Below are 26,584 nucleotides of genomic sequence, written 5' to 3'. Positions count from 1 at the left end.
TTAAGTTTTAAATTAAATTAAACTCCCACCTTGTGGGAAGACTGACCAATCATATTATTTCTTTTGAGAACCAATCAGAAAAGTGGAAAAAAAATGGGCCAATCAGGAAGAGGGAGAGAAGCTCCCAGCTTCTCCTTCCCGTCGACCCACACCTCCACGAACTCCCATTTTCCAATGTCGATTCCGGCCAACTCCAGTGGATTTTTTTTTCGCCACCACCACCATCTTGAAGCCCTCATTCCCCTCTACAAAACCCACCCAATAACCACCTTGATAAACCACGGTATATAGCGGTTTGAGGCCACGAAAGTCGACGAAAATCAATAGTACTCCGACCACTCTTTTCAATTTTCCGGCGAATCGGCAAAGCAATGGGCGATGCCACCACTTGGGCTTTGTAGCCCGTCATCCCAGGAGAAAATCTTGATCAACCTTGACCCCGTTGGACCACTATAAACAACGAATCGACGCTGGGAAGCTTTAGGCACCCATCAGCTTTGTGGGCAAAATTGACCATCTTTCGTCCACTTTTGGACTTCGTGGCAGGTATAAAAGTTATTCTTCTCTTTGAGATCTTCATTTCTGTGAAATTTGAGAATTTTTAGAAATAGTAAAATTTTCTGGCGAACCATGGCGGCCGGCCACCACGCGCGGTGGTGCGTTTGGCGATATGTGGGCCGTTACCCCACCTGACCATCTTAGGCTAATTTTGAAGCCTCGATTCCATATTTGACATCCGTTTAGTGAAATTACGATGTTTTAATGTAATCTCGCAGTTGACTACCTAGTTGGCTTTCACGGGGTCCTTGCATGAATTGATGATCCGACTATTGGATCGTCACCAAACCTTCATACCTTATAGTACGTAATATTTAAGGACCGTAGGAACTTATGGATCAGAAATCCGAGGTACAGATCTTCTGGATCGAATTACATAGGATTGTGGACCCTACCGTCGACCTTTGACTGACGGTTGACTTTTGGTCAATGGGTTTCAAATCATTCTAGAACATCCTTAGGGATGTGTTTTACGTGAGTTGTGTGTTCTATCGATAAGAATCCTGAGTTGTGTTTTGATAATTGTTCTAGGCGACGATTGTTCGTGATGCCTTGATATTCGTGCTAGGGAGTTATAGCGCGGACACCAGGTGAATGGGCAGTTTATTTTATACCTATAAATATTTATAGTTTTCCTAAATGCGTGGTTACTTCACTTTCACACTTATATTGCCAAGCATTCGTTATTGGGATATTAATTGTGATAAATGTTGCTATATGGTTGGGATATTACTGTCATGACATTCATACATATCTGTACATACTCATCTTGTTGCACCAATGTTAGTACTATCCCCGGGGCCAGGGCCAATCCTTCACATGTATGTTCACATCACACAGTTCGCTCGCCTTGGATCCAAGTTAGGTGCCAGTCTTGTCAGGCAGATTGCATTAGGCAATCCGACTTGTATGTGATTATGCTTCTGCACCAGCATGTGATCATGCTTCTGCACCAGCCTTCACGTGATTATAGTACTAGAGCGTATTGATTACACCCAGTCTTGTTCGTATCAGAAATTATCTATTCGAACTCGTATATCAGCTTAGATGAGCGCTTAGCTATACTTGATTATCACATGATTTTATTATTGTGGCATTGATATATCATAACTTGGCATATTTCTGGTTATAATGTTGTTGTATTATTGTTTACATACTTACGTAGTATGTTTTAAGGAAACTATACTTGTTTTACAGCGAGTGGTTAGTATATTCGAAAATAAAGGTTTTTACAAAACGTTGTTTTACTGACCCACTCAACTTTGTTTTTTGCCCCTCCAGGTTTAGTAGTTGTGCTTACGTGTAAATGAGGATTTTGGCAAATCTCAGTAGATGGGTATCTTTAGTGTTATAACCCTCACCCTAATTACTATATTGTTCTTATGCTCTACCATCACGTGTGAAATGAGTGCAAATTCGCTCACTCGCGCACTCTTTTGTTTAGGCATTTTTAAGTTTAAATTTATCCACATTCTTTTTCCACTACACTACACTTTATGGCTTCATCACCCTCTAGGTGTCGGCCAACACAACTCGATTAGGAGTCTAAGTGGACTTTCCGAGTCGGGGTGTGCCATGTGTGGTGTTCGCATCGTTTTGCATGCCAGAAGCCCGCCCCTTTCTGTGTCCAAGGCGCCCGCGTCGTTTTGATGTGCAGGAAGCTAGCCTCATCTTCCATGTGTAGGGTTGACCTAGCCTCGATTTGTGCGACGTATCCCACCTCCTTTTTCGTGCATTAAGCTTACCTAGTTTTGCATGCTAGAGGCCCAACCTACTTGCAATTAATAGATCATGCCTTGTTTTACATGTCATGGTTTGCCTCATTTTGCGTGAGCCGCCACGTTTTGCTTGTGTCGAACCCGCCTAACACTCATGTTTTTTCACAAAAATGCAAAATTTCTTTATTTTCCCAAAATATTTTTTCTAAGCATTAAGTTGAACTTTTTAAGGAATTTGGAAGCAATTTTACAATTTATTGAGCAACAAATCTATATTTTGTAGAATATTTGAGCTAAAAACTAAAAAAATAAGTGAAAAACATAATAGTGAGGCCAGAAACATTGTCAAATGGGGTTCGACACTCAAGAATCTCGACAGAAAGTCCCACCATGATTTCCAAAACTTCACAATGAGGCGAAGGTGAAAATAAATAGATTGAACGGTGATTTATGTACGAATTTGCAAAACCGAGAGTGTTAATAAACGTTTTTTTGTAAACAAATGCAAATTTTTTATTTTCTCAAAATATTTTCCGTGAGCACTAAGGAAACTTTTATAATGTATTTGGAAGCAGATTGACGATTTATTGAGCAACAAATGTACATTTAGTATAATATTTAAGCCAAAAAGTTAAAAAAAAAAAGCAAACAATATAGAGATGTTCAAATGTATATTTAGTTTATATTTTTTAATTATTTTTTAAATCACTTGGAAGTGAGGCTTAAACAAAAAATAGCAAAATTTTATTTTGTTAAATAGTCTTTCACCCTCTTTTTGTTGACAAAATGGGTTCTATTAATATGTATATTAGATTTAGATAAAAGAAAAATTAACAAAAGGAAAAAAAAAAAAAAAAAAAAAAAGGTTCAAATATCTTTAAATTTAGGTTTTAAATCGTTGATCACAAGTGTCACATCACGGCCCGGGCTCCCACCACATCCCAGGCTCGAATCCACCGTAGCACGATATTGTCCGCTTTGGGCCTTGACCACTCCCTCACGATTTTGTTTCTGGGAACTCATGAGCAACTTCCCAAGGGGTCACCCATCCTTGGATTGCTTTCGCGCAAACTCGCTTAACTTTGGAGTTTCTACTGAACCCGAAGCCAGTGAGCTCCCAAAAGGCCTCATGCTAGGTAGAGATGAGAATATACATACAAGGCATAGAGGATCCATACCCCTGGGTGATGTGGGATGTTACAACAAGTGTTTAAATACGAATTATAATAGATTTTGTATGGAAAAGTATATTTTGAAGATGGTAAGAGAAATAAAAGAAAAGTAGTGCAAGAAAGATTTAAATTCCAGGGTGGCAGAAAGCATCATTTTTGTGCATTTTTGTCCATCTTTCTTTTATTTCTCTTACCACTACAACAAACTACCATATTAATGTTTTTTAAAATATATTTTTCTTTGCGTGGAGCCTGACTTGTTTTCTGAGCACTCGGGAGTTTGCCTAGTCCTGCGTGCACAGCCGACCTCGTCTTATGTGTCTGGGTTCGCCTCATTCTACATGTAAGGTTTCTACATCATTTTGCGTGCCAGAAACCCACCCTTTTTTACGTCCACGGAGCCCTTGTCGTTTTGGTGTGCACTCAGCTTGACATGTGCGAGGCTGGTCTCGATTTATGCGATGAATCTCGCCTCGTTTTTCTTGCCAGAAGCTTGACTAGTTTTCTATGAGCAGAGCCCGCCTTGTTTTGTGTGCCATGGTTTGTCTCATCTGCTTGCACTTGCGAGCATCGATTCCGCCTGACACCCATGTTTTTACCTAAAAAACGCAAAATTTTTTTCTTTTCTTAAAATATTTTTCCTGAGCATTAAGTTAAATTTTTTAAAGAATTTGGGAGTAGTTTACAGTTTATTGGGCAAGAAATGTATATTTAGTAGAATATTTGAGCCGAAAACTAAAAAAATAAGTGAAAAACATAGTGGTGAGGCCCATAACATTGTCAAATGGTGTTCGATACTCAAGAATCTCAACGGAAAGTCTCACCTTAATTTTCAAAACTTCATAGTGAGGCAAAGGTGAATATAAATATATTGAACGGTGATTTATGTACAAATTTGCAAAACCGACTGAAAACCGTGTGTGTTAATCCATGTTTTTTCTTAAAAAATGCAAATTTTATTTTTTTAGAAATATTTTTCGTAAGCACTAAGGAAATCTGTATAATGTATTTAGAAGCGGTTTTACGATTTATTGAGCTACAAGTGTATATTTAGTAGACTACTTAAGTAGAAAAGTAAATAAATAAGCAAACAATATACAGATGTTAAAATGTATATTTTGACACACCCCAACCGAGATCAGGGCATGCTGGCCGTCACGTGGAAGTGACGTAGCCATGTGCACAGTGCGGAAGCTAAAAACAGTAATGTAAAAGTACGAATAATTTAAAACTAGCAAATATAATGTGATAAAGTATGTGCTAGCAAAAGTAAGACGCTGAATTCAGAGCTTTAAGCCTACAGCAGTCCAAAAGAAACGATACAACAATAGTGCACCCGAAGGTGACCCTACGTAGGTGAGTGTCTGTCAGAATGCCGGGACATCCTTCGGGAAAACCACCAAACCCGCTAAGCTACTAGAACCTGGAGGGGCGCAAAACAAAAGCGTGAGTGGGCAAAAACAAATTCTTTGAAAACCAATTCATAAAATACATTCTAACCCCTCGCCGTAAAACCTGTATACTTCCCAGAAAATAAACACATATACGTAGATATGCCAAGTCATGCTCAAGGGTATGCCAATCATGCTCACAGGTATGCCATCACAAAACCTCATAATATCATGCATGTGCTCAGGTATAAATCACATCAATAGCATAATAAACTGGCAGCCGGAGTCCCCTAAGTGACCTGTACGGCTGAATCTAGAGCTCAAATCTCCACTAAATCACTAAACCTGCCCACGAGTCGAAACCACCTATAGTGGTCTGTACGACAGGCCTGGGTGTAATACATATGAACGCTCTAGTGCTACGATCACGTGAAGGCTGTGCGAATAATCGCGGGTCACCTACGAGTCGGAACCACCGATAGTGGTCTGTACGACATGACTGTGCACCTAACTTGGATTCAAGCTGAGCGTGTGGTGCGGGAGGTGACAAGTGAAGGACTGTGCCCTACTCTGGGCAGGAGCACTAACACCGGGGGTGCAGGTTATGAGCTCTCTAAGCATCTCTAACCACTATTTAATGCAATCGTTAAATAACGCTTACCTGGCACTTACCTATGCCTCCACAGCACCAACAAATATATATATATGACAATATAATCGAATATATAATTAAACGTATATGCCACTAATCATGCATAACCATCAATCATATAAAAAGAATGGCATAAAACGAAGCAGTTATACTAATTTCTAGGAAATAATATGTATATAGGTATATACGGAAAACAAAAGCCCACTCACTGGTATGTGGAAGGGTCGTAGCCCCCCTGCCTCGAGTGTGCACGCTCGTCCTCGGGAAACGTGTCACCTATATGCAAATTAACTATAAAAACGTTAACTTTAAAGCACATAACCGTCCGTTCAAAATAACTTCTCATACATTGCTCAAAATGGACAAATGAATATACCAACGTGATCTACACAACCTCACGATCACACCCATATTTTTAAAATAATTTTTGGACCTCCCACGCGCCCTCACGCGCCAAAACAGGCACGGACCCACGCGCCCCCACGCGCGGCCACGTGCCAGGCACACTGACGGCGTCAAGTGACGCCGTCAGGAATATTCCGTTGAACTGACGGAATATTCCGTTAACCCTAAACTGACGCCGTCAACGTCTGTTAGGAATATTCCGTTAAACTCAACGGAATATTCCCCTTTCTTCTCCGGCCAGTCCCCCTCGCCGGCGCCGTCGCCGGAAAACCTGCAACTCGCCATAACTCGCTCGTTTTTCCACCTTTTTTCACGTTTCTTGCACCAAAATCAACCTTAGAGCTAGTAGAATACGATCCTACAAGTTTTAAGGCCTAAAACTACAAGATTATACCTGTCCAAAACTCCAAAACTCGGCCAACTTCGAACCAAGCTTTCCCGACGTCCCAATTTGTCCAACGAAGCACTCCCAAGCTCCTGGGAACCTCACAAACACAACTATAAGCTTCAAATGTCCAAAAACTCACTAAATTAATCTTGCATGAACAGTAGCTAAAACGGACATGGCGATTTCGACGTGAAAACGTCGAAGTTCTTACCTGAAAATGGCACCACTGGACTCCTCTCAGCCTCACAAGCACGATGGTGGTCTTGGATCCCTCGATCTGTGATGTTTTAGGGTAGTTGTGTGTTTGTCCGTACACTTTCAAAAGGAAGAGGAAGGATAGAGACTCGGGAGAGAGAGAGAGGGACAGGGAAAGAGACTGAGAAAGGGATAGGGACAAGGTGTGTGTGTGTGTGGTCCAACTCTGGCCAACACCACACAAAACAACCAAAACATAACAAAAACAAACTAGGGGTAAAATGGTAATTTCACACGTACGTTTCAATAATTCCGGGACGGGATGTCACATATTTAGTCTTTTTTTTTTTTTTTTTAAATCACATGTAGGTGAGGCTGAAACAAAAGATAGCAAAATTTTGTTTTGTTAAATAGTCTTTCACCCTTTTTTGGTTGACAAAGAGGGTTTAGATTTAGTATTATAACTAATATTAAAGAGAAGTAATAAAATTGAAAAGCTAAAAATCTGGAAGAAAGTTAAAAATAAAATTAAAACGTGCAAACAAGGAAGGAGGTAGAGATCCATTGGATTTATTATTATTTTTATTTATTATAGTTAAATAAAGATGCTAATGGATGGAGGGGTAGACCTTTTCCAAGGTTTGAAAGGTTTCCATATACATTTGGCCAGGATCGTGCAACTTGAACAAGCTGTTTAGCTCATTCGAAGATGGTTATGGATGATGATGATAATGAAGAGGTGGAGGCATCTGAGACTCACATTGGGTTAGAAGGGAGTCATCAAACTAAAGTAGTAACTCAAACTTAATTTGATTCATCGATCGCAACTGCAAGCAGGAAAAGGGAAAGGCCGAACAAAATTTTTGATGATCTGAAACAAATTGCTAGTGCACTTGAGAATATGATGGAGAAGAGCTAGTGCTAAAGCTAGTTGATGGTTTGAAGGAGCGTAGCAAAGGATGATAACCATAAGTTTGTGGGAGAAGAGCTAAAAAAGATGTGGTATTTATTGTGGATTGGATTACCTAATTTATCTTGTTTACATATCCGGTTAAAGTGCGCGTGTTCAAGACACTAGATGAAGGTGAGGATAGGTTCGAGTATGTGAGGATAGGTTCGAGTATGTGAGGACGCTCGTTGAAGATCGATCATAGAGAGCATGATTTATATGTAGTTTGATTTTTTGCATTTGCTTGTTATCTTTTTCTAGTTGGATTTTTAAGAATTATAGTTTTGTTGAGGTTGCATTTTAATTTTGACTTTATTACATTTTCTAGTTAAATTTTGAGAATTTTCACTTTGATTAGGTTGTCATTTTAATTTGGACTTTGTTTGGGTACTTTCTTGGATGACTTTACATATGTATCTTAATATGACTTTCTTATTATTAAATTTATGGTTGTTTTATTTGTTTGGATTGATTATATGTGGTGTTGAATAGTAATTAAAAAATAAATGAATCTTGTTGGGACCGTTTAGCGAGTTGGATAGGGTTGGGCCTTAGGGATAGAATTGGATTAGTAGAGACTTGTAAGACAAGACTTGTAACTCACATATAAGAATATGTTAGATAACCCACTCTATAATGAATTCATAATTCATCATGTCCATCTCACACTATGACATAATAAACAATGGACTAGACTTAAGTATATTTTAATTGGTCACAATCTATCCTAACCAGCCCACAAAATAGGCCATTTAGGCCATCTCCAACTAAAGGGTCTAGAGGGCCGAAAATAGCCTGAAAACTGTCTCCAACTGAGGGCTTGGCCAAATGGCTCATGAGCCCCACTGGACAAAAAAGGGCCAAAGGGCCAACCGGCTGGCCTAACCCAGCCAGCTAGCCCCAAGCCCCAAGCCCCAAGCCCCAAGCCCCAAGCCAAATGGCTAGTGGATTCATAACTTATCATGTCCAATCTTGTCATCTCATACTTTGACACAATAAACAATGGGCTAGACTTAAGTATATTTTAGGGTAAATTACATAAAACTACCTCAACTATTGAGTCATTAACAGTTTCATACCTCATCTTTAAAAAGTTGCAATGTCATACCTTATCTTCGAATTTGTTGCAATATCATATCTTCTGTCAATTATTCTATTAAATGCTAACGTGGCCTTGAGGCGGGGTCCACTTTTTATTAAAAAATAAATTAAATATTAAAAAAATTAAAATACAATTATTTAAATATTTTTATAAAAAGAAGGTGGGACCCACACACCTTCTTCCTTCCCACTCGTCTCCCCCCTACCCTTCCTCCCTTCACTCCAGAACCCCCCACGCCCTTTCCCTATTTCTCTCTCTATCTTCCCCAAAACCAAACCTAAACCCCACCCCCCTTCTTCCCTGCTCCTGTCCTTCACCACCCCATCGCCGCTGCCCATCGTCTTCCCCGAACCCAAAACCAGCAAGACACCATGCCATCGTTCGACTCCCTCCTTCCCACCCTCCTCATATCGTTCAACAAAATAATCAAAAAATCGACGGACGACGGCAACAATTAGTGAAAATCTGGGTGTGATAATAAAAAACGGACGATGTGAAAAAGGAAGACAAAGGGAGAGAGCTCTGGACGTAGATTTACAAGTTGACGCCGAGACCGAGAAAGAAAGGCGGAGATCGGGAAGATAACACTTGCCCTTGATTGTTTTAGGGAGCGCATGAAATTATGGTTGATGAACGAGAAGGAGATATGAAGAAGGTGGGGGAGGGGGGGAGACCGAGAGAGAAAGGGGAAGAAAGCGCGCGGGGGGGGGGGGGGGTTTGGTTCTGGAGTGAAGGAAGGAAGTGTATGGGGGGAAGATGGGTGGGAGGGAAAAAGGTGGGTGGGTCCCACCTTTTTATAAAAATATTTAAATAATTGTATTTTAATTTTTTTAATCCACAGCAGCATTTAACAGAATAATTGACAGACAACTGAAAATAAATTCAAAGATAAGGTATGACATTGAAACTTTTTAAAGATGAGGTATAAAACTGTTAATGACCCAATAGTTGAGGTAGTTTTATACAATTTACCCTATATTTTAATTGGTCACAATCTATCCTAACCAACCCAACAAACAGGCCTTTTAGGCCATCTCCAACTGAAGGGTTTAGACGGCCAGAGGGCCGAAAATAGCTCAAAAACTGTCTCCAATTGAGGGCTAGGGCTCTTGGGCCCCACTGGACAAAAAAAAGGCCAACTGGCTAGCCCAACCCAGTCAGCCAGCCCCAGGCGGGGCCAAAAAATTGAATGCAACGGCTAACTGACATCAACTAGCTGTTATATTTGATTTTTTTTTTTGGGGCCAAATTTAAAAAAAAATTAATTAATTATAGGCCTAAAGGTGATTTGTTCAAAGCTGGGCATTGCGATGTGGATTTTATAAGCATGTTTGGTTACTCAAATTTCTCCCACCCACTTCCCTTTTTTTTATGAGGCCCCAAGTACTTTTCATACTTCTTTGAGTAAGTAAAAGGGTCCGAAATATGAACGCCTCTCATTCTCCCCATTTTCATTTTCGTTATGAAAATATGCCTTTAAAAGCAAGGTTATAAAGACGCCAATCTAGACGAAGAGCGGGTTGGGACCTAGCGTCTGAACGGTTAGGCGAAGTTTAGGTGTATTTAAGTAAATTTGTTGTATATCGTATAAATAAGTAGATGCTTACACTTAAAAATACGTAATTGCATTGAAATACATAAATTATAAAAGAGAATAACATAAAAATTATAAAATATTAGAACATAATAAAAATATAGTGAACAAACATATATTTGTGTTCATAGTATTTAATAAGTCTCTTACAATTTATTGAAAAAATAAAATGCAAAATGAAATTATCTACTTTATGCCTAAGTGAGAGTCGCTATTTAGCCTGGTCTGAACGGGCTAGACGGGCATATAGATTGTCTAGGCAAACCTTCTTAATTTTCAAATGTTTAGAATTTAATCAGAACGGTAACTAGCCACTTAACACTTAAGTGTGGCCTAGGCGAAATTTTTTAGAAGAACGTTTAAAAACGATCAAAGCATTCTACGAGAGGTTCAAAATTGGGTGCAAACTATTTAAATAGAAATGTCCTATTAAAAGGAAAAGGATCCTCTCTCTGGATCCCTTCCACCAAGTCCATCAAGTCCACCCATCCGAACCCTTGAAATTTGATATAACGACTAAAGTTATTATAACTTTTAAAGAGACCCCCTGTTTGTAGATGTTTAATCGAATTTCAAGGGTCTGGATGGGTGGACTTGATGGATTTGGTGAAAGGGATCCGGAAACGATCCTGTACCTATTAAAAAAATCACAACTATATATATTTTGCGTAATAAAATTAAAATGGACACTAGCCGCACGATCTTCGTGAACGGCTAGGATTAAGAGTTTCGGACAGATTCCAGAGTGAAGGATCCGGAGAAGATCCTAATCCTACGTTACATAGCCTTTTTCTCTGGAAGACTGGAACCCCTCCCGACGAGTTTCGCTTCCGCTGCGCAAATCCATCAACCAAACAAATACCAATAAAACAACAAATACCAAATCCTGAAGAAGAAGAAGAAATTACAAACCCTAATTTGTACGGCGAGGAGAATACAGAGTGATCGATTTGGTATTAATTAGCTATGGTATGCTCCATTTCCCCTTTCTCTTCTTTCTAATTTCATGGTTTTTGGGTTAATTTTCTGTTTGGTTGCCGATAAAAACTGGGCAATAGGGAAGAAAAGTGGGGAAATTTAAGCTTATGTTTGTTCGCATCGACGTCTTGTATGTTTGTATTTAATCCTTGAAGTAGCTCATGGGTGGCAGCATTGGAAAGCCGAATTTTTTTTTTTTTTGGGTAAAATGGAAAACTCAAGTTTTGCTCATTCTTAAACTGTGAAATCTTAAATTAAAGAATTTATGGCGGAAGCAAATGATTTTATCATTTTAGAATTTTTTTTTTTCTTGGGGTGGGTTTTTTTTTGGTTGTGAGAATTTTCAAATTTTGGAAATGATTGCATATGATTTGCAAAAATGTTGACAACCTGTTGTGTGTATTTGCGTTCAATTTGAGATAAAAAATTGTATTTGTTTTGTTATCCACTTGTAAGATATTGCTGTACTTTCGAATATTTATCCGACAAATTAGACATTAGAAGAAATGATTGAATGTTCTTACTGTGTGCATGCCTTCAAAGGTTATAAGATTTAAAGTTCTATGATTTTCAGTTTCATTTCCCATATTTTGTTTACTGGACGATTTGATGCACGTAATTGATCTCTATTTTCTACTTTATGTACACAAGTGAATTCAGTACCTATATGTCTGTTAGAGACCTGTTAGCAGAATTCATGTATATGGTGTTTAAGGACGAAGTTTAATGTATGCAAATGTGTAGGTTCTTTTCTTCCTTGAAAGATGTCAAGCTTCAAATATAAGGAAAATATAATTCTTCTTATTTCCAGGCCATGTTGAAGTGCTACTGGCTTTACTTCTTTTGCAATGGTTCTAATTATAATCATTTGATTTCTAAGTGAAATCCCTTCAGAAATTTTCCAGTAATTTGGAAAGACCTTGGCAAATGCTGACAGCGAACTATTTGTCTGATTGCACTTGAGTATTTTGAATATCATTATTCATTCTTAAGATTTTTAGCGAGGTTACCAGTCTAAGATGTATTGGTTAAAGGGTCAGTTACAAAAGAATATTATAATGTAGTAAAAGGTTGTTGGGCTGTGGTCTTCCCAGAAAATAGCGCTTGAATAATGGATCGCTTAAAATAAATGAGTTTTGATGATCTTCCCAGAACTATCTATTAATAACAAGTCATGAGTTAAAACTTGCAATACGGAAATCCATTATTGAATCAAGATTATGACTTTTTTTAAATATTTGGTTGTGGTTTGTCTTGTATTTTGTTTGAAGTTCATTAGCTACCCAAATTATGCATTTTTTTAATTGTTGAGAAGTGTTTTGGTTTTTTTTTGAGGGGAAAAGTGGACCCAAAACCTTGTGGATGAGCTGCATGATGTCTATTAGTAGTGTAAATGGAGTGAAAAAAATGGATTCTTGAAGACACTAGGGGGTGGAAGTGAAAGGGCTATACTTTGTGGGCTTCACTGACCTCAGAGTAAAGGGCTATACTTGCTTCACTGATCTCAGAGTTTTGAGTATACTTTTTTTTCCTCATTCATGCAGATTGGAAGACCCCGATATTTTAAACTCATTTTATGTTAGCTTAGCTTTTTGAATTTTAGTAAGGTTTTTTGTGGTTTTTGGTTCACGCATCTTGATGCGTCCCAGTGGAAAGCTTGTTCACAATGTCATGTAGTATGCACGGTTGATTTTCAGAAGTTCTAAAAATCTGTGTTCTCATTATTGAAAAAAAAAAAAAAGTTTATTTTATGTGGATGCCATCTAAGCCCATTTTGGTTATTTTACTTTATAAGCTTCCAAGCAAAAATAGTTTCATAGATGAGCATAGGTGAGGTGAAAATGTCACCGGTTCCTTTCATATGCATTTTATTTTTTTTTCATAAGCATTTTGAAGATTGTTTAGTGACGTGATAGGAATAGATGAAACAAAAAGTTCAGTTATACATCGGAAGATAGAGTTAAGCATAACAGATTGATTTCATTTTATTGTGTTCTTCAAGTTTGGTGTGTGCATGATTGAATGTACACATCTGTGTGTGTGTGTGTGCGTGTGTGAGGTAGGAAACGTGATTTAGAAATAACATTAATGTAGGAAGCATAGCCTTTGGAAATGACTTTAATTTCTCTTGACTTCTTGTGTCATTAGATCTTCTTGCTTATCCCATTTGCCTCATACATTTGTGCAGGCTGCAAAGATTCTTGCTAACTTAATTGTGATGGGAACTGGTATAGTGGCAAGGGCTCTAGTTCAAGCATATCGTCAGGCACTTACAAGTAAGTCTTCTTTCGTCTTGAGATCCCTGCAGTTCTAGGCATAGTTTTTTTTCCTAGCAATAATATGTGGCTGCTTTGGTAGTTGATCCTTTTATAATTCTTTAATGCTGCTTTGGTAGGTTAGTGTTGAGGAGGAGTCTGGCTCATGTAATCATTTTTGTTTAAAGTTCTGGCTCATCTAACAATATGGTTCCAAAATAGTTCTTTATCTTGATTTTACAAATTTAGTATATGTCAGGTTGTCTAGTGTCCCTATAGCCCAAGTAGATGAAAAGCTTTCTGATTTTTCTGGAATTTGATTATGTTGTCTCACTTAGACCTAGTACCATTATTAACTTCCAAACCAATGCTCTAACCCTACCTGGCATTCACATCTGCTCCCAGTTATGTGCCTGTGCTTGCTAGTGCTGTCCTCAGCATCTGTAATTTTTTTACGTACTTACCTCAGTTGTTTATAATCACTGCTTTGCATAGAAAGTAGATATAACCAGTTCTTAAATCATTATTTCATTGAATCACTGAAGAAGAGATGTTCAGTTTCTAAGACTTCAATTTAATTGCGATCTTCCCAAGAAAAAGGTTAACAAAATCTGTACCTCATAAAACAATAATCTCTACTAATACAACACTTGTCAATTTTTTGTTCTGGTTGAGCATGAGATAATGATAGAGGAGGAAGGTGAAATGGGGCACGCAATGAAAAAATATATGGGATTAACCTATATTAGTGGAAGATATACACCTTATCCAAGTGGAGGTTTTGTGTAATTGATTATAAACTGTGTTTAGGATATACTTTTTAAGTTCAATATCCGTTGGCTGTAAAGTTTCCCGCGAGGTAGGGGAGAAATGGAGGGCAAGCTTTTGTAATGGTTTGGTGGAACTTCAAATAAAATCCTCTTTCAAGATTGACCTCCATCCCTAAGGAGAAACAAGGTTCAGCTCAAATAAGTACTTGGCCAACGAAATTGTACTTGGTATTGTTGTACATGTATAACAGATGATAGTGATTAGTAATTGTGGGTTTAGGCAACTTTTGCAATGATGTATTTGGGTGCTATTTGTCCTATGGTATTTTTTTAGTCAGTTTTCTGCGCCTTCCTTCTGTCTGTTTGATGTCATGACCTGGGTTAGAGTGGTGTTATGCATATAATTAAATAGAAAATAGTTTCTGGAGATATCTGTCTCACAGCTTAGATCTGATTGGTTGCTATTCTTACCCCCGTAAAGATTTTACCAACTTTAGATGTCTAGGCAGGCTCTTGTTTAACCATGTGCGGTATTTTGCAGATGCCTCAAAGACTGGTGTCGCCCAAGAAACATTACAGAACGCAGGTCCGTAGAAGTAGCAAGGTCATGACAGAGCAGGAAGCAAGGCAGATTCTTAATGTCTCAGAGACGACCACTTGGGAGGAAGTTCTGAAGGTAAATATTTCAAACATTTTCATCTTTGGTTACCCTCTCTGGCCCTATATATTCGTTGTGAATGGAGTTTCTAAAACATGTTTCTTAAACCCGAGCAGAGATACGACACTCTATTTGAAAACAACGCGAAGAACGGGACCTTCTACCTTCAGTCAAAAGTTCACAGGGCCAAGGAATGTTTAGAGGCTGCATATCGAGACAAAGGCCAGGGTACGGGTACCCCTAGTTGAGAGGAGTATGGTTTATTTTAACTGTATAATTAGTGTTCTTGCGGTCTGTCCGATGGCTTGAAACCGAAAAATTGAAATTGTATTACGAGTCTACGACACATAAACACGAGCGTTTCTTCGAAATGCCACAGTTTGTTGAAGTTGTTGTGTTCACATCACATCTTGATTATAATGTTTGATCAAATAATCAAATAATTAGTGGTTGTGATTTGCAAAGTGGTCTTCAACGGAGGGCTGAAGCCTGAAGGAAGAAGCCATCAAAGCTTTTCGTTTCATCGTGCGGTGGCCAAGCTGTCGTTGAGGGTTCCTGTTTGTTGGATAATAAAGCAATTTTTTGGCTACTTTGATTGAGAAAAAGATGGAAAAAGCACATGTGAAATTGATTAGTTGTGGAATATGAATATGAAGAGCACCATCAAATTAAGTATTTTTTTATTTAGGTATGACCTTTGATTCTCATAAAATAATATATTAATACAAATTTCGTTCCAACTTGGGGCGGTTTATATGGAAGAGATCCTCAGGATATCTTCCATCAAAGCTCAAGGATCAAGTGGTCTGGATCCTTGAAATTTAATCCAACGGCTAAAAATAGAGGTCCATTTTAAAAGTTATAATAATTTTAGAGGTTGGATCAAATTTTAAGGATCCGGATCACTTGATCTGAAGGCTTTGATGAAAAAGATCCGGACGTTTATATAGGGATAAAACTTTCTACCTTGGTATGTTATAATTTTTCTGGTCCCGTCTTAAGTAAACTTGCCTTCGCATAACAATAATTGTTAACAAGTTTGAAAAATTGTGATTCCGGAAATTAGAGTTCAAGTGAAGTGAAATATTTATGTACAGTTGTTTGGGAGTTGTTATTTTTTAAAGTTGATGCGGGTACATAATACCTCGTTAATATGAACACTTTTTTGTTGAGGTCAAAATGTTTCAAAGATTTTCAAGCATGTTCACTGCTTGGCCTAAAACTTTTGGTATGCTTTTAGAGATTAGATGTCACTCTTCTTTCGATGTTATATTTTGGAAATTGACATACTCCACTACTAATACAGTTCTTTGTCCATATGACTTTCATTAAAGATAAAATAAAACAATAATATTTTTTAGCTACAACTTTATTAAGTAATAACTTTCTTATAGTATTAAAATTGCTTAAGGCCCAACACTGACTATATAGAGATTTTACTGTATTTGTTCAATCTAAAATATAGAAAAAGGGCGCGGGTGTGCATAAGGTGAAAAAATGTGCAAAAATTGGATAGTAAGACGATTGAAAGGGGTGTAGCTTCAATGCTACGTAACACTCTTATTGTTGCGGGTGTTTTAGCTTTGGAAATTGATAGGGAGACTATACTTGTGTTCATCTCATGTGATAAGTGATGTGTATATAGTCATAACTTTGATTAGATGTTTATTGTATGCATCACGTGTCACATGAGATAGTACACAAATATGGTATAAATATGTGGTCTCTCTAATATTACTTTTCAGTCATAGATATTTTATTTTTAATTCCAACCATTCATTTCTCATACCACTCAACACTATTGTACCATTGAAGAAAAATTCGTATAATAAAAAGAAGCAAAATTTTGAGGTTCGAGAATTTTCTTTCAGTCTAAAAGGAAATTACAAACTTCTTCCTTAAAATTCTTTAAAAAAAATTATTTCAAAATCAGTGTTTATATTGGAAATACTTTCAAGATTTGACTACAATACTTATATAAATTAAATACAATCACTATCTCAACAGTTAAATAGTATAAGCATTGTAGTCAGTCTCGTAATTTTGACGCGCTCACAATAAAAGAGAAAATATGAACTCTCTATAGGATAGTTGGGAATGTTTCTAGAAACTCTGCTTCCTATTCCATTTTGGCAAATATGGAAACCGCGTTAACCGTGTGGCTTTTGCTCGACTGGAGGTTGCTGTTACAGCTCTCGCTGATTTTATTTTTTTAATTTTTTAGATATTTGTTTCGTCGGTGTTCCTAAAAATAAAAGGAGGCTTGACTGCTTTTTTTGGTTTTTCCTTTTGGCCGCCTTTCAGGTTAACATGGAAATTGGTAAAGTTACTAAAGTATATTATAAAAAGGCTTTTATGATTTCGTTTAAAAAAGTATTTTTAAAATAGTTGAAAATGTTTTTTGTGAAATTATTTTTTGAACAAATTCTTAGTAAAATGTAAGTAAATTATGGAATAACACTTAAGTGTTTCTAGGAAGAAGCACGTAATGCTTCTTACAAAAAGCACTTTAAACCCAAAAATATTTTTTCTGAAAGCTGTTTTTAGACATTTTAAAAGAACTTTCATATGAGCCTTGTGTTTATATTATGGGAGTTGCTTCGGCATCTCAAATAAATTAAACAATAAACAAAAGTAAAGTGTCATTTATTGTGTTTCTTTTAGTAAACATTTTGAATTTAAAAACATTTTCTCTTAAAATATTTTTAGACGAGCTTTATGTTCATGTTATGCCAGTTGCTTTAGCATCTTAAATGAATTAAACACTAAAGAAAAATAAAGTGTCTTTTTCTTCATCATGGAACTCCCATGCCATCATTGCTTTGTTAAGAAACTCCAAAAATTGTTATTTGCTACAAAGGGGATGATGAGCATTGAGGCATGGAGATAAGAGAATCTCTATGTATACAAGCAAAACCAAGTAGTTAAAATTGTATTATGCATGTTTATGTGGCATGTTAACTATTCATTTGTCTTATAAAAAAAGTCGGAGATTCTCTAAGAGATGGCGTTGCTTTCCTCTTTTATGCATAGTTAATGTTGAATTCCATTAACGTGGCATTGCGTCATATTTTAAAATTCTTACTCATGAAAATATGAATAATAATTATTTATGTTTATGAATCTAAATAAGCGATTATTGCACGCTAATTTATAAAATTTGATATTTGTCTAAATTTCAAATTTATTTATCTCATGAATGATAAGATTAAATTTTCGACCTACTATAACAATTTAACTCCTATGAAATGAGAATCAAACTTGATATGACAACAAAATTGGTTGAATTGTCCACCTACACCTACACCTACCACCCAAAACACCTCTCACTGTGTTTTTGGTAAGAAAGGGACCCATCTTTCAATGTTATTACGTTATTGCAAACTCCAAATGAAAGAAAAATGAAGGAAAAAGTATAAACTCTTAAAAAAATCATAAAGAAGAAGAAAACTATAACACACCAATAAAAAAGTCTTTAATCACAATTAAAATTTAAGAAATAAAGTTAGATAGAGAGAAAATAAAAATAATTAACTGTAAGTGGTTGATTGTTGCGGTGGACAAAATATTTTTTTTTTTATAACCGTAAGTGGTTGATTGTTGCGGTGGATTAAACTCTTTTTACATACTGTATTTCGGAATCCAAATTATTTCTCATCTTTAGTGAAATTTAAAATAAAAATATAGAATTGTTATTGACACGTTAAAATTTTATTTTGCACTATTTACAAGTATTAGATTTAGTTTCAAAATTATCACTTCAGTGAAATTAGGTCATTGAATTAATTTTTCGGAAAAATCAGTCCCCAAACTAATAAAATTTGTCAATTACATCTATAGTATCAGATTCAAAGCTATTCTATTCAATTTTTTGTCAATTTAAGTCAAGTGACTTGCATGTAATATAATTTAGAGAGTAAATTGCTAGTTTTTCATATTTTAAGGACTTATTTCCTTCGAAGAAATAGTTTATAGAGATTACTATGAATGATAAATTAAACGTTAAATTCGCAACGTATATGCAACATTAAGAGCTTATAGGCAAGAAAATGGTGGCAATATCATCTAAAAAGTGTTAGGTGAATTAAGTTGATGAAAAATTGAATAAAATAATTTTGAGTATAATTTTAGGGATAAAATTAGCAATTTATAATGAATTTAGAGACTTATTTTACCGAAGAAATAATTCAGGAACTTAATTTTCACTCAGATGATAATTCAAGAACTAAATTGAAAATTCATCACTTTCCTAAATATAAAAAATTTTAAGTGTAACATGAAATTTTTGAAGTTTCAACCAAAATTCCCTAAAAATTTCGACTCCTCTTCTTTATTATGGATTTATTTATTTATTGTAGTTTAAAATAGAAATATTGAGTAGTAATTAAAAAAATAAAAATAAAACAAATAAAAAATAAATATAAAAACCAAAAAACCAAAAGCCAAAGCCAAAGACCTCTTCTCCCTCTTGGCTATACTCTTATTTTGTTCAAAGAGGAAGACAATCACCAGAAACAGCTCAGGGAATTAAGGAGCTCTTCTCTCTCTCTCTCTCTCTCTCCTCCTCCTCCTCCTCCTCCTCCTTCACCTCCCTCTGTCTGTACCAGATCCATTTCTCATTCTTTTTCACAATTTTTTGGGGGACCCAATAATCGCTTGAATTGGAACAGGTAGGTTTCATGTCATTTTAGATCTGGGTTTTCTTAAATTTCTTCAGTTTTCAGATCTAATTCATTTCCTTTCTGCGTGTTTGCTTTAATTCAGCTGCGCTAATTTGGACATTTGATTTCAAATTCTATTTTTTACCCAATTTATAATTTTTTATGGGTCAAATTAGCATCTGGGTTTTTCAATACTCGATTCAATATATTCATTCGTTGTTTATATATGTATGTTCATTTGCAACACATAACATGTGATTCACATTTGCCAACAAGTTTTGAATTTCCTTGAGATTTGGGTTTCAATTTTGATTGATCTGAGGCATTTTTGTATCATTTTTCATGATTTAATTTAATTTTAAATATTCTGTTTTTGGGAAGCAAGGATTTTGATTTGATCGTGTCTTCTTTAAACGGTATTGATGCTTCTTGCAGGTCAAGGTTCCCTAAGAGGCGATATTCGTTTGATTGGATCGTGGGTTTTGCTGCTGTTGTCGATTGCTATTGATTCGGAAATCGTGTTACTATGAAGAAAGTCTTTGATCAAACTGTTAGGGACTTGTAAGTCTTGAATTGTGTTAATCACTTTAAATTGTTTACTATGTTTTTATCGATTTTGTAGTGCTTAGATAATTATCTTCCTATTACTTGTTACTTTAAGAGTATTTTGAAGGGAAAAAATGTAATCTTTTTTGGTACTTCATTACAAATTCTGTATTTTTTTGTGACCCGGTTGATAAAGAAAGTTCTTTTTTTTTTCGTACGGATTGTATCCAAAACCGCTAAACTGATGTGGTTTATTGTGTTGTTGCAGAAAGAGAGAGGTGAACAAGAAAGTGCTGAAAGTTCCTGGAATAGAACAGAAGGTAGTTTTCTTCTTAGTCAGCTCTGCATCTATGTTTATAATTTTGTATGCAAAAGTAGGTTGGTTGATAGTCATCAGTGGCTAGGCATACCTGCCTTGGATGTACTCTCTCTCTCATCAACTCACACACACCCTCTTCTTTTTAGGTTCTTGATGCTACTAGTAATGAGCCCTGGGGTCCTCATGGATCACTTCTTGCCGAAATTGCACAGGCAACCCGAAACTAGTAAGTTTGACAGTTTCTTTTTATGATTTCTTTGTGTCACATATTATCTTCGAAAGATATTCATTTCAGAACAATTGTGCAGTCATGAATACCAAATGATAATGGCTGTCATTTGGAAGCGGTTAAGTGATACTGGAAAGAACTGGAGGCATGTTTACAAGGTTTGTCATCTAGTAACTTTCAGATACGCATAGTTTAGGATTCTCTCTCTTTATTTCTATCTCTCTGTCTGTCTCTCTGTCTCTCTCCCTCTGCCCTGTCCCCTTCTATCTCCATGTAATGTATGAGTAAATCCTATTATTACTGTCACTGTATCTTTTTTATTTTTAGCTTCATGATGCAGCTAGTAATATGGTGAGGTTTTGTTTACTTCTGTGTTGACATGTGGTTCATAATATATTTTGTGCTTCAAATCAGGCTTTAATTGTCTTGGAATACATGGTGGCTAACGGGTCAGAACGTGTCATCGATGATATAAAGGAGCATGCTTATCAAATATCGGTAATTTCCGCCCTTTGTTTCTAAGATTCATATTAACTATTTATTTATTCATTTTTCTGAGAATCGCAAAGAACATGACATAGTTGCTTCTTTTTGGTGCATTGGGAAGGGATGGAACCCTTGGCATATCATAATAATAACCCTTTTACTTACCACACACCACCTGGGCCAGCCCCATTGGATTAGCTACCAGACTTGTTTATCGAGCTAACTGAACCAGTACTTTTTCCTTGATACAGACATTGTCCAATTTTCAATACATTGATTCCAGTGGAAGGGACCAGGGAAGTAATGTCAGAAAGAAGTCTCAAAGTCTTGTGGCTCTTGTCAATGATAAAGAAAGGATAATTGAGGTTAGACAGAAAGCAGCTGCTAACAGGGACAAGTAAGCATTCTCTCAGAAAGGGCTTTGTTTTCATAACTATCTTTTACTTTTCTTGAATTCTTTTTTTCTTATTTTAATTTTAGTATTTATATAAGCATCCCATGCCATTATGAATGAAGTTTCTCCACTTGAAAAAGTTAATTTTCTGAAGTCTTATATTGAAGTTTCTTTATTGCTTTACAGCATTAACTGTTATTTTAGTAGTGGCTGTAATACTTCAAAAGAGTTAGTTTTTTGCCTTATTGGATTCCGGAGCTAGGTTTAAGAGAAAAAAAAGTCTAGATCTATATGTATAAGAAAAGCAAGAGTAGTGTTGTAGAACTATGCCCAGTTCATCATCTACAGGAAATTATAATGAAAGTGGTTTCTGACTGATTTCTATATCCCAACAGGTTCCGTAATACAGCATCAACAGGTGGAATGTATAGGCCCGGTTCCCATTCAAGTACAGGAGGATATGGTGACAAATATGACGATGATCGTTACGAAGGCCGCTATGGAGGCAGGGATGAAGATAGGAATGGCTATGGGAGGGAAAGAGAATGGGGCTATAGGGATGATGACCGGTACAGTCGTGACGGAGATCGTTATGGTAGAGAATATGATGAACGCAACGGGAGAGAAGGTTACAGGGATGATGATTACCGAGGAAGAAGTCATAGTGTTGATGATTACCCTCATGGCTCTAGAAGTAGAAGCTCTGATAGAGAGAGGGAGCGTTCAGTTGATGATGATGGTCAATATTCCTCTCGGTAATGGTTTTGTTCTGTTGATAATTTTGAATCATTACTAGTATGTGATTAAGAAGTATTTTGATTTTATTGGTGGCATGTATTCTGTTTAGGTTATTTTAGAGACTATTTTCAGGAAGTCAACTTAGTTATCTTCTTGAACATTGAGAAGGCAGATTTGTTATTTAACAATTTTATTCTCTTGTTTCTATGTTATATAATTTATTCATTTCTGTGATGGTTTGACTGTAGAAAATATTACTGTTAAAAATATATGTTTTCAGCAGGAAGTACTAAAGATAACTTTTCCATCTTAATGCATTAAAAGTGGAAGTGCATATATGTACATGCCAAAATTTTTTGGATGCTTTTACATATTTTGTTTTATTTTTTAAATATTTGTAATAGTTGAGGCTGTAGTCTGATGTCTTTATTTTTTACTTATTACTTAAACCTAAATTGGAAACTTACTGTTAAGTCTTTATGTGTCCTCATTGCAGTGGTAGTGGTGCTAAAGCTGATGACCAATCCCAGGATGGAAGGTAAATCTTCAGTGACGTGTGCTTGAAATATATTCTTAAGTCTGGCTGTTGGACATGAATATAAGTGATTAAAGTTGGATAGGAATCAGTTGATATAATTAAGATCCTAATACTATCACTTGAACTACATGCTGATCCCTTGGAAAATTTTATCGAATAAGAAGTAAATCACATAAAACATATGATTAAATTTCAAATATTTTAAGGTTGAGAGAAACTTTATGTGTATGGAAGGATTGTTTTAGTATTGGGCCATTTTAAAGATCTTTATGTTCATTGCAATGTATTGATTTCATTATGGGTATATGGATCTGTATATAGATACGCCTCATATTAAAGATTTCGGTAACAGAAACAAAGTAATGATGATAATATAGTAAATTTCAGGAATATGGTATTTTTATCAGAGCATTCCAGAAGACTGCCACTTCTCAATAACAATATTATTCATCTTTGGCAGGCTAAGTAGGAAATTTTCTGAACAAAACATTGGGGCTCCTCCTAGTTATGAGGAGGTTGTAAGTGAATCTCGAAGCCCTGTTCACAGCGAAAGGTATTAATTTGTCTGTAATAAAGAATTTGATCACCCTTTATTTTGTTTTCCTATTTTAAGCATTAGCTAAATCATTTAATATTTCTTCTTGATTACAGGGGTGGTGAAACTCCAACAACTTCTGCTCCTAGAGCTTCATCTCCACCTTCAAGCAATAATCCAAGCCAAGCAACCAGTGTTCATGTTGCTTCTGCATCTAATCCAAGCCAAGCAACCAGTGTTCATGTTGCTTCTGCATCACCTGCAAAACAGGAAGTGGAGCCTTCAGATGAATTTGATCCACGTGGTTCTGTTTCAGGTTAGTAAGTACCGTAGGCATGATTATGCTTTAGTCCAGTACGAACAGCTGAGGAATGTGTTATCGTTGTGTTTATAATGATTATAACTCAAAATTTCTTTATTGTGAATTGTTTGTTGCAAATGTCAGGACGGGTGTATTTGAATGTCTGAGGGTCCCATTCAAATGACATTGGATTGTGGAATTATTGTTGACAGCCTCCTCTTAGTTTAATATTAAGTAGGGTTTTAGCATCTTTTTTAGCTAGTATGTCTGGGGTGCAATTTGTACTGGTTGTCTTTAACATCCTAATACTGTTGAGTGGAAGGCAGTTTAGGTTTCTATGTACACCCTGTTGATACAGAGAATGAAGATCTCGTGTAACAACATAGTGTTTTTATGTTAGTTTATGCTCCTGAGTATAAAATTCTTATATGTTGTCCCTGAAAAAAAGATCATTTACTTTCTTGGTACCCTTTTGCAAGCAGGTTGTTTCGATACAGTTGTTCTTTGGCCTTTCAGGGACTATCTGCAAGATTTTAGTTGCATTTATGTTTGTGATTGAAAAGCAGCACTATGAGAAACTCACGTTGTCTTTCCTTTAACAGCTGCCCCAGCTGCCCAGCTGCCCCAGCTCCCCAAGCTGCCCCAGCTCCCCAAGCTGCCCCAGCTGTCCAAGCAGCCCCGGTTACCTCAAACGTTGAGATGGACTTACTAGGTTCCCTGTCAGACTCATTCTCTTCAAATGCATTGGCCATTGTACCGACTACACCTTCTACTGCTACATTTGAAGTCGAACCCCATGCAAACTCTAGTTCTGCAACCACATTTACAGCAACTCCACCAGCATCTAATGTTATGAATCAGGTAGGCATTTTTTGCTATTAAAAGAATTTCTCAAGTGACATCCTTCTTGGATTAAAAGTGTTCTCCTTCAATGCAGTCATTTGAAGATCCATTCGGTGACTCCCCCTTCAAGGCTCTCCCTTCCAGTGAGACGGTCCAACCTCAACCACACACTTCCACGTCCACAGACTCTTTCCCACCAACCGTGAACCAGAGTGCAGATACAGCTTCCAACTTTCCCTTTGGGGATTCATTTTCTGCTGCAAATTATTCGTCATCTGGTGTTTCCAGTGTTCAAACTCCAACAAACTCACAATTTACTGTCTCAAGAACAGTCTACTGAAAACAACATGGATATTCTTGCTGATATTTTGCCACCTACTGGACCTTCACAGCAGTCCTTTCCAGGTCCAACAGGTCAGCATCCACAGCCAAGTGCTAATATGTACGGGAATTTTCATGTGCAGCCAGGATCTGTAGTCCCCTCATGATCAAACGGGATTTGCTGGACAATACAGCGGTGGGGGTTTTCCGTCACAGGGAGGGCCTACAGCTCCCATCACTTCACATGGGGCTCCTCAAACTCCAACAGGGCCTACTGCACAGTTTAACAATGGAAATTTCATTCCACAACAAGGTGGATTTTCAGCTCCCAACAGCGGAAACTATTTTTCACAACAGGGAGGTTACATGGCTCCTCATGCTCATAATGGACCAGCTGCACAGCTTAATGGTGGGAACTTCCATCCACAACAAGGGAACTTCCATCCACAAGGTTCTGTCAGCCCAGTAGCTTCACAGGCCACTCCTCAAGTTCCACCTGGACCAGGTTTGCAACATAATAGTGATGTTCTGGGCAACCTTTTTTCACAAAAAGGACCAAACACCTCAATGGGTTCCCAGCAACCGCTGTCATCGTCAACAGGGGCACTTGCTATAGTTGCTCAACCACCTAAAGACAGCAAGTTTGAACCGAAGTCAGCAGTTTGGGCTGATACACTCAGCAGAGGCCTAGTTAATTTAAATATATCTGGAGGTGAGTGCTATGTCTCTTCTTCAACTTGTTTATCAACGATCTATGTTTTTTGAGGGTTTTATAACGGCTTTTATTTCCCTTTTTTTTTTTTCATGTGCAGCTAAAATTAATCCATTGAATGATATTGGAATTGACTTTGATTCCATTAATCGGAAGGAAAAGAGGATGGAGAAGCAGCCGGCAACTCCTGCAACATCTACTATTAACATGGGTAAAGCCATGGGATCTGGTTCTGGAATTGGCCGTGCAGGTGCAAGTGTTCTTAGGGCTCCACCAAACGCTATGATGGGTTCAGGTATGGGCGGGGGGATGGGTCCGGGCATGGGAATGGCTATGGGTATGGGTGGGGGTCCAGGTGGAGGTATGGGCATGGGTGGCTACGGTGGCACGAATCAACCCATGGGTATGGGGATGGGGATGAACATGGGAATGGGAATGAATATGGGCATGGGGATGCAAGGGCAAACCGGATTACCTCCTGGTGCAAACATGCCTCCTGGCTATAACCCCATGATGGGCGCAGGTGGTTATCCTCAGCAGCCATATGGCGGTGGCTACCGGTGAAATTGATGGAAGCAAGTCGATACATATTTGATTTGAGGTCGATAAGGTTGGAACGCGAAGGTTGTATTTTGAAACAAAGTCGTGTAATTTTTATGTGGGGATGTGATGTATCTCTGTAACTCCGCATTTCGTATGGGTCACAAGAGTGTGTTCTCTATAGGTGCATTGCCTAGCTGGTTTGAGCAGCTGTTGTCTTGTTTGTGTAGTGTTGGGGATAACCCGTCTCAGGTTATCGTTTCGGTCCTTTTTTATCGGAGATATATATTCTTTTTGCCAGATTGTGTAACATTTATCGCGATGTTTGGCTACAAACACAAACGAATAAGGTTTTGATTCATTCTACAACTTTCTCAGTTTGTATGCCGGTACGAGCAAAACAGAAGAGTTGTGATTGACGACGTTGGAAAGGAAAAACGCACAAAATCCGAAATGGTCGAACAAGAGTTCATGGGAACAATGAAACAACCTAGTACGAATCAACCTCTGTCAATTTGCTCAACGTTAGAAACTTCGAAAACAATGTCCTCCCCTTGGTCTCGGCGGTACATTGAAGCCGAAATGAAGGTCTCTGTCACGTAATCATGTTCCGAAGAAGGCAATCTGCGTAATTGC

At 37.2% G+C, this 26,584-nt stretch overlaps 2 protein-coding genes across 2 annotated transcripts; both read left to right on the top strand.

Annotated features, from left to right (window-relative positions):
• Positions 1-10,923: 10,923 nt before the first annotated feature.
• On the top strand, positions 10,924-15,249 carry LOC103932062 (mitochondrial import inner membrane translocase subunit PAM16 like 2). Its single transcript, XM_009341611.3, is given in 5 exon segments — positions 10,924-11,093; positions 13,291-13,378; positions 14,669-14,712; positions 14,714-14,803; positions 14,902-15,249. Coding segments are annotated over 5 exon segments (357 nt in total). The 5' UTR covers positions 10,924-11,090; the 3' UTR covers positions 15,034-15,249.
• Positions 15,250-19,232: 3,983 nt separating this feature from the next.
• On the top strand, positions 19,233-26,317 carry LOC103932063 (clathrin interactor EPSIN 2). The gene is given in 16 exon segments (XM_048579735.1): positions 19,233-19,455; positions 19,882-20,007; positions 20,261-20,312; positions 20,458-20,537; positions 20,620-20,698; positions 20,955-21,038; positions 21,278-21,423; positions 21,816-22,175; positions 22,655-22,696; positions 23,157-23,249; positions 23,348-23,547; positions 24,152-24,393; positions 24,470-24,694; positions 24,696-24,854; positions 24,856-25,408; positions 25,509-26,317. Coding segments are annotated over 15 exon segments (2,814 nt in total). The 5' UTR covers positions 19,233-19,455; positions 19,882-19,972; the 3' UTR covers positions 25,973-26,317.
• The last annotated feature ends 267 nt before the right edge of the window (positions 26,318-26,584 follow it).

This window comes from the organism of the source record quoted next, unplaced genomic scaffold (genome assembly GCF_019419815.1).
Source record: "Pyrus x bretschneideri cultivar Hongxiangsu unplaced genomic scaffold, Pyrus_bretschneideri_v1 Contig14, whole genome shotgun sequence".
NCBI classification, from domain to species: Eukaryota; Viridiplantae; Streptophyta; class Magnoliopsida; order Rosales; family Rosaceae; genus Pyrus; species Pyrus x bretschneideri.
Note: the sequence above shows the minus strand (reverse complement) of the source record. Positions and strands in the feature narration are given on the sequence as shown.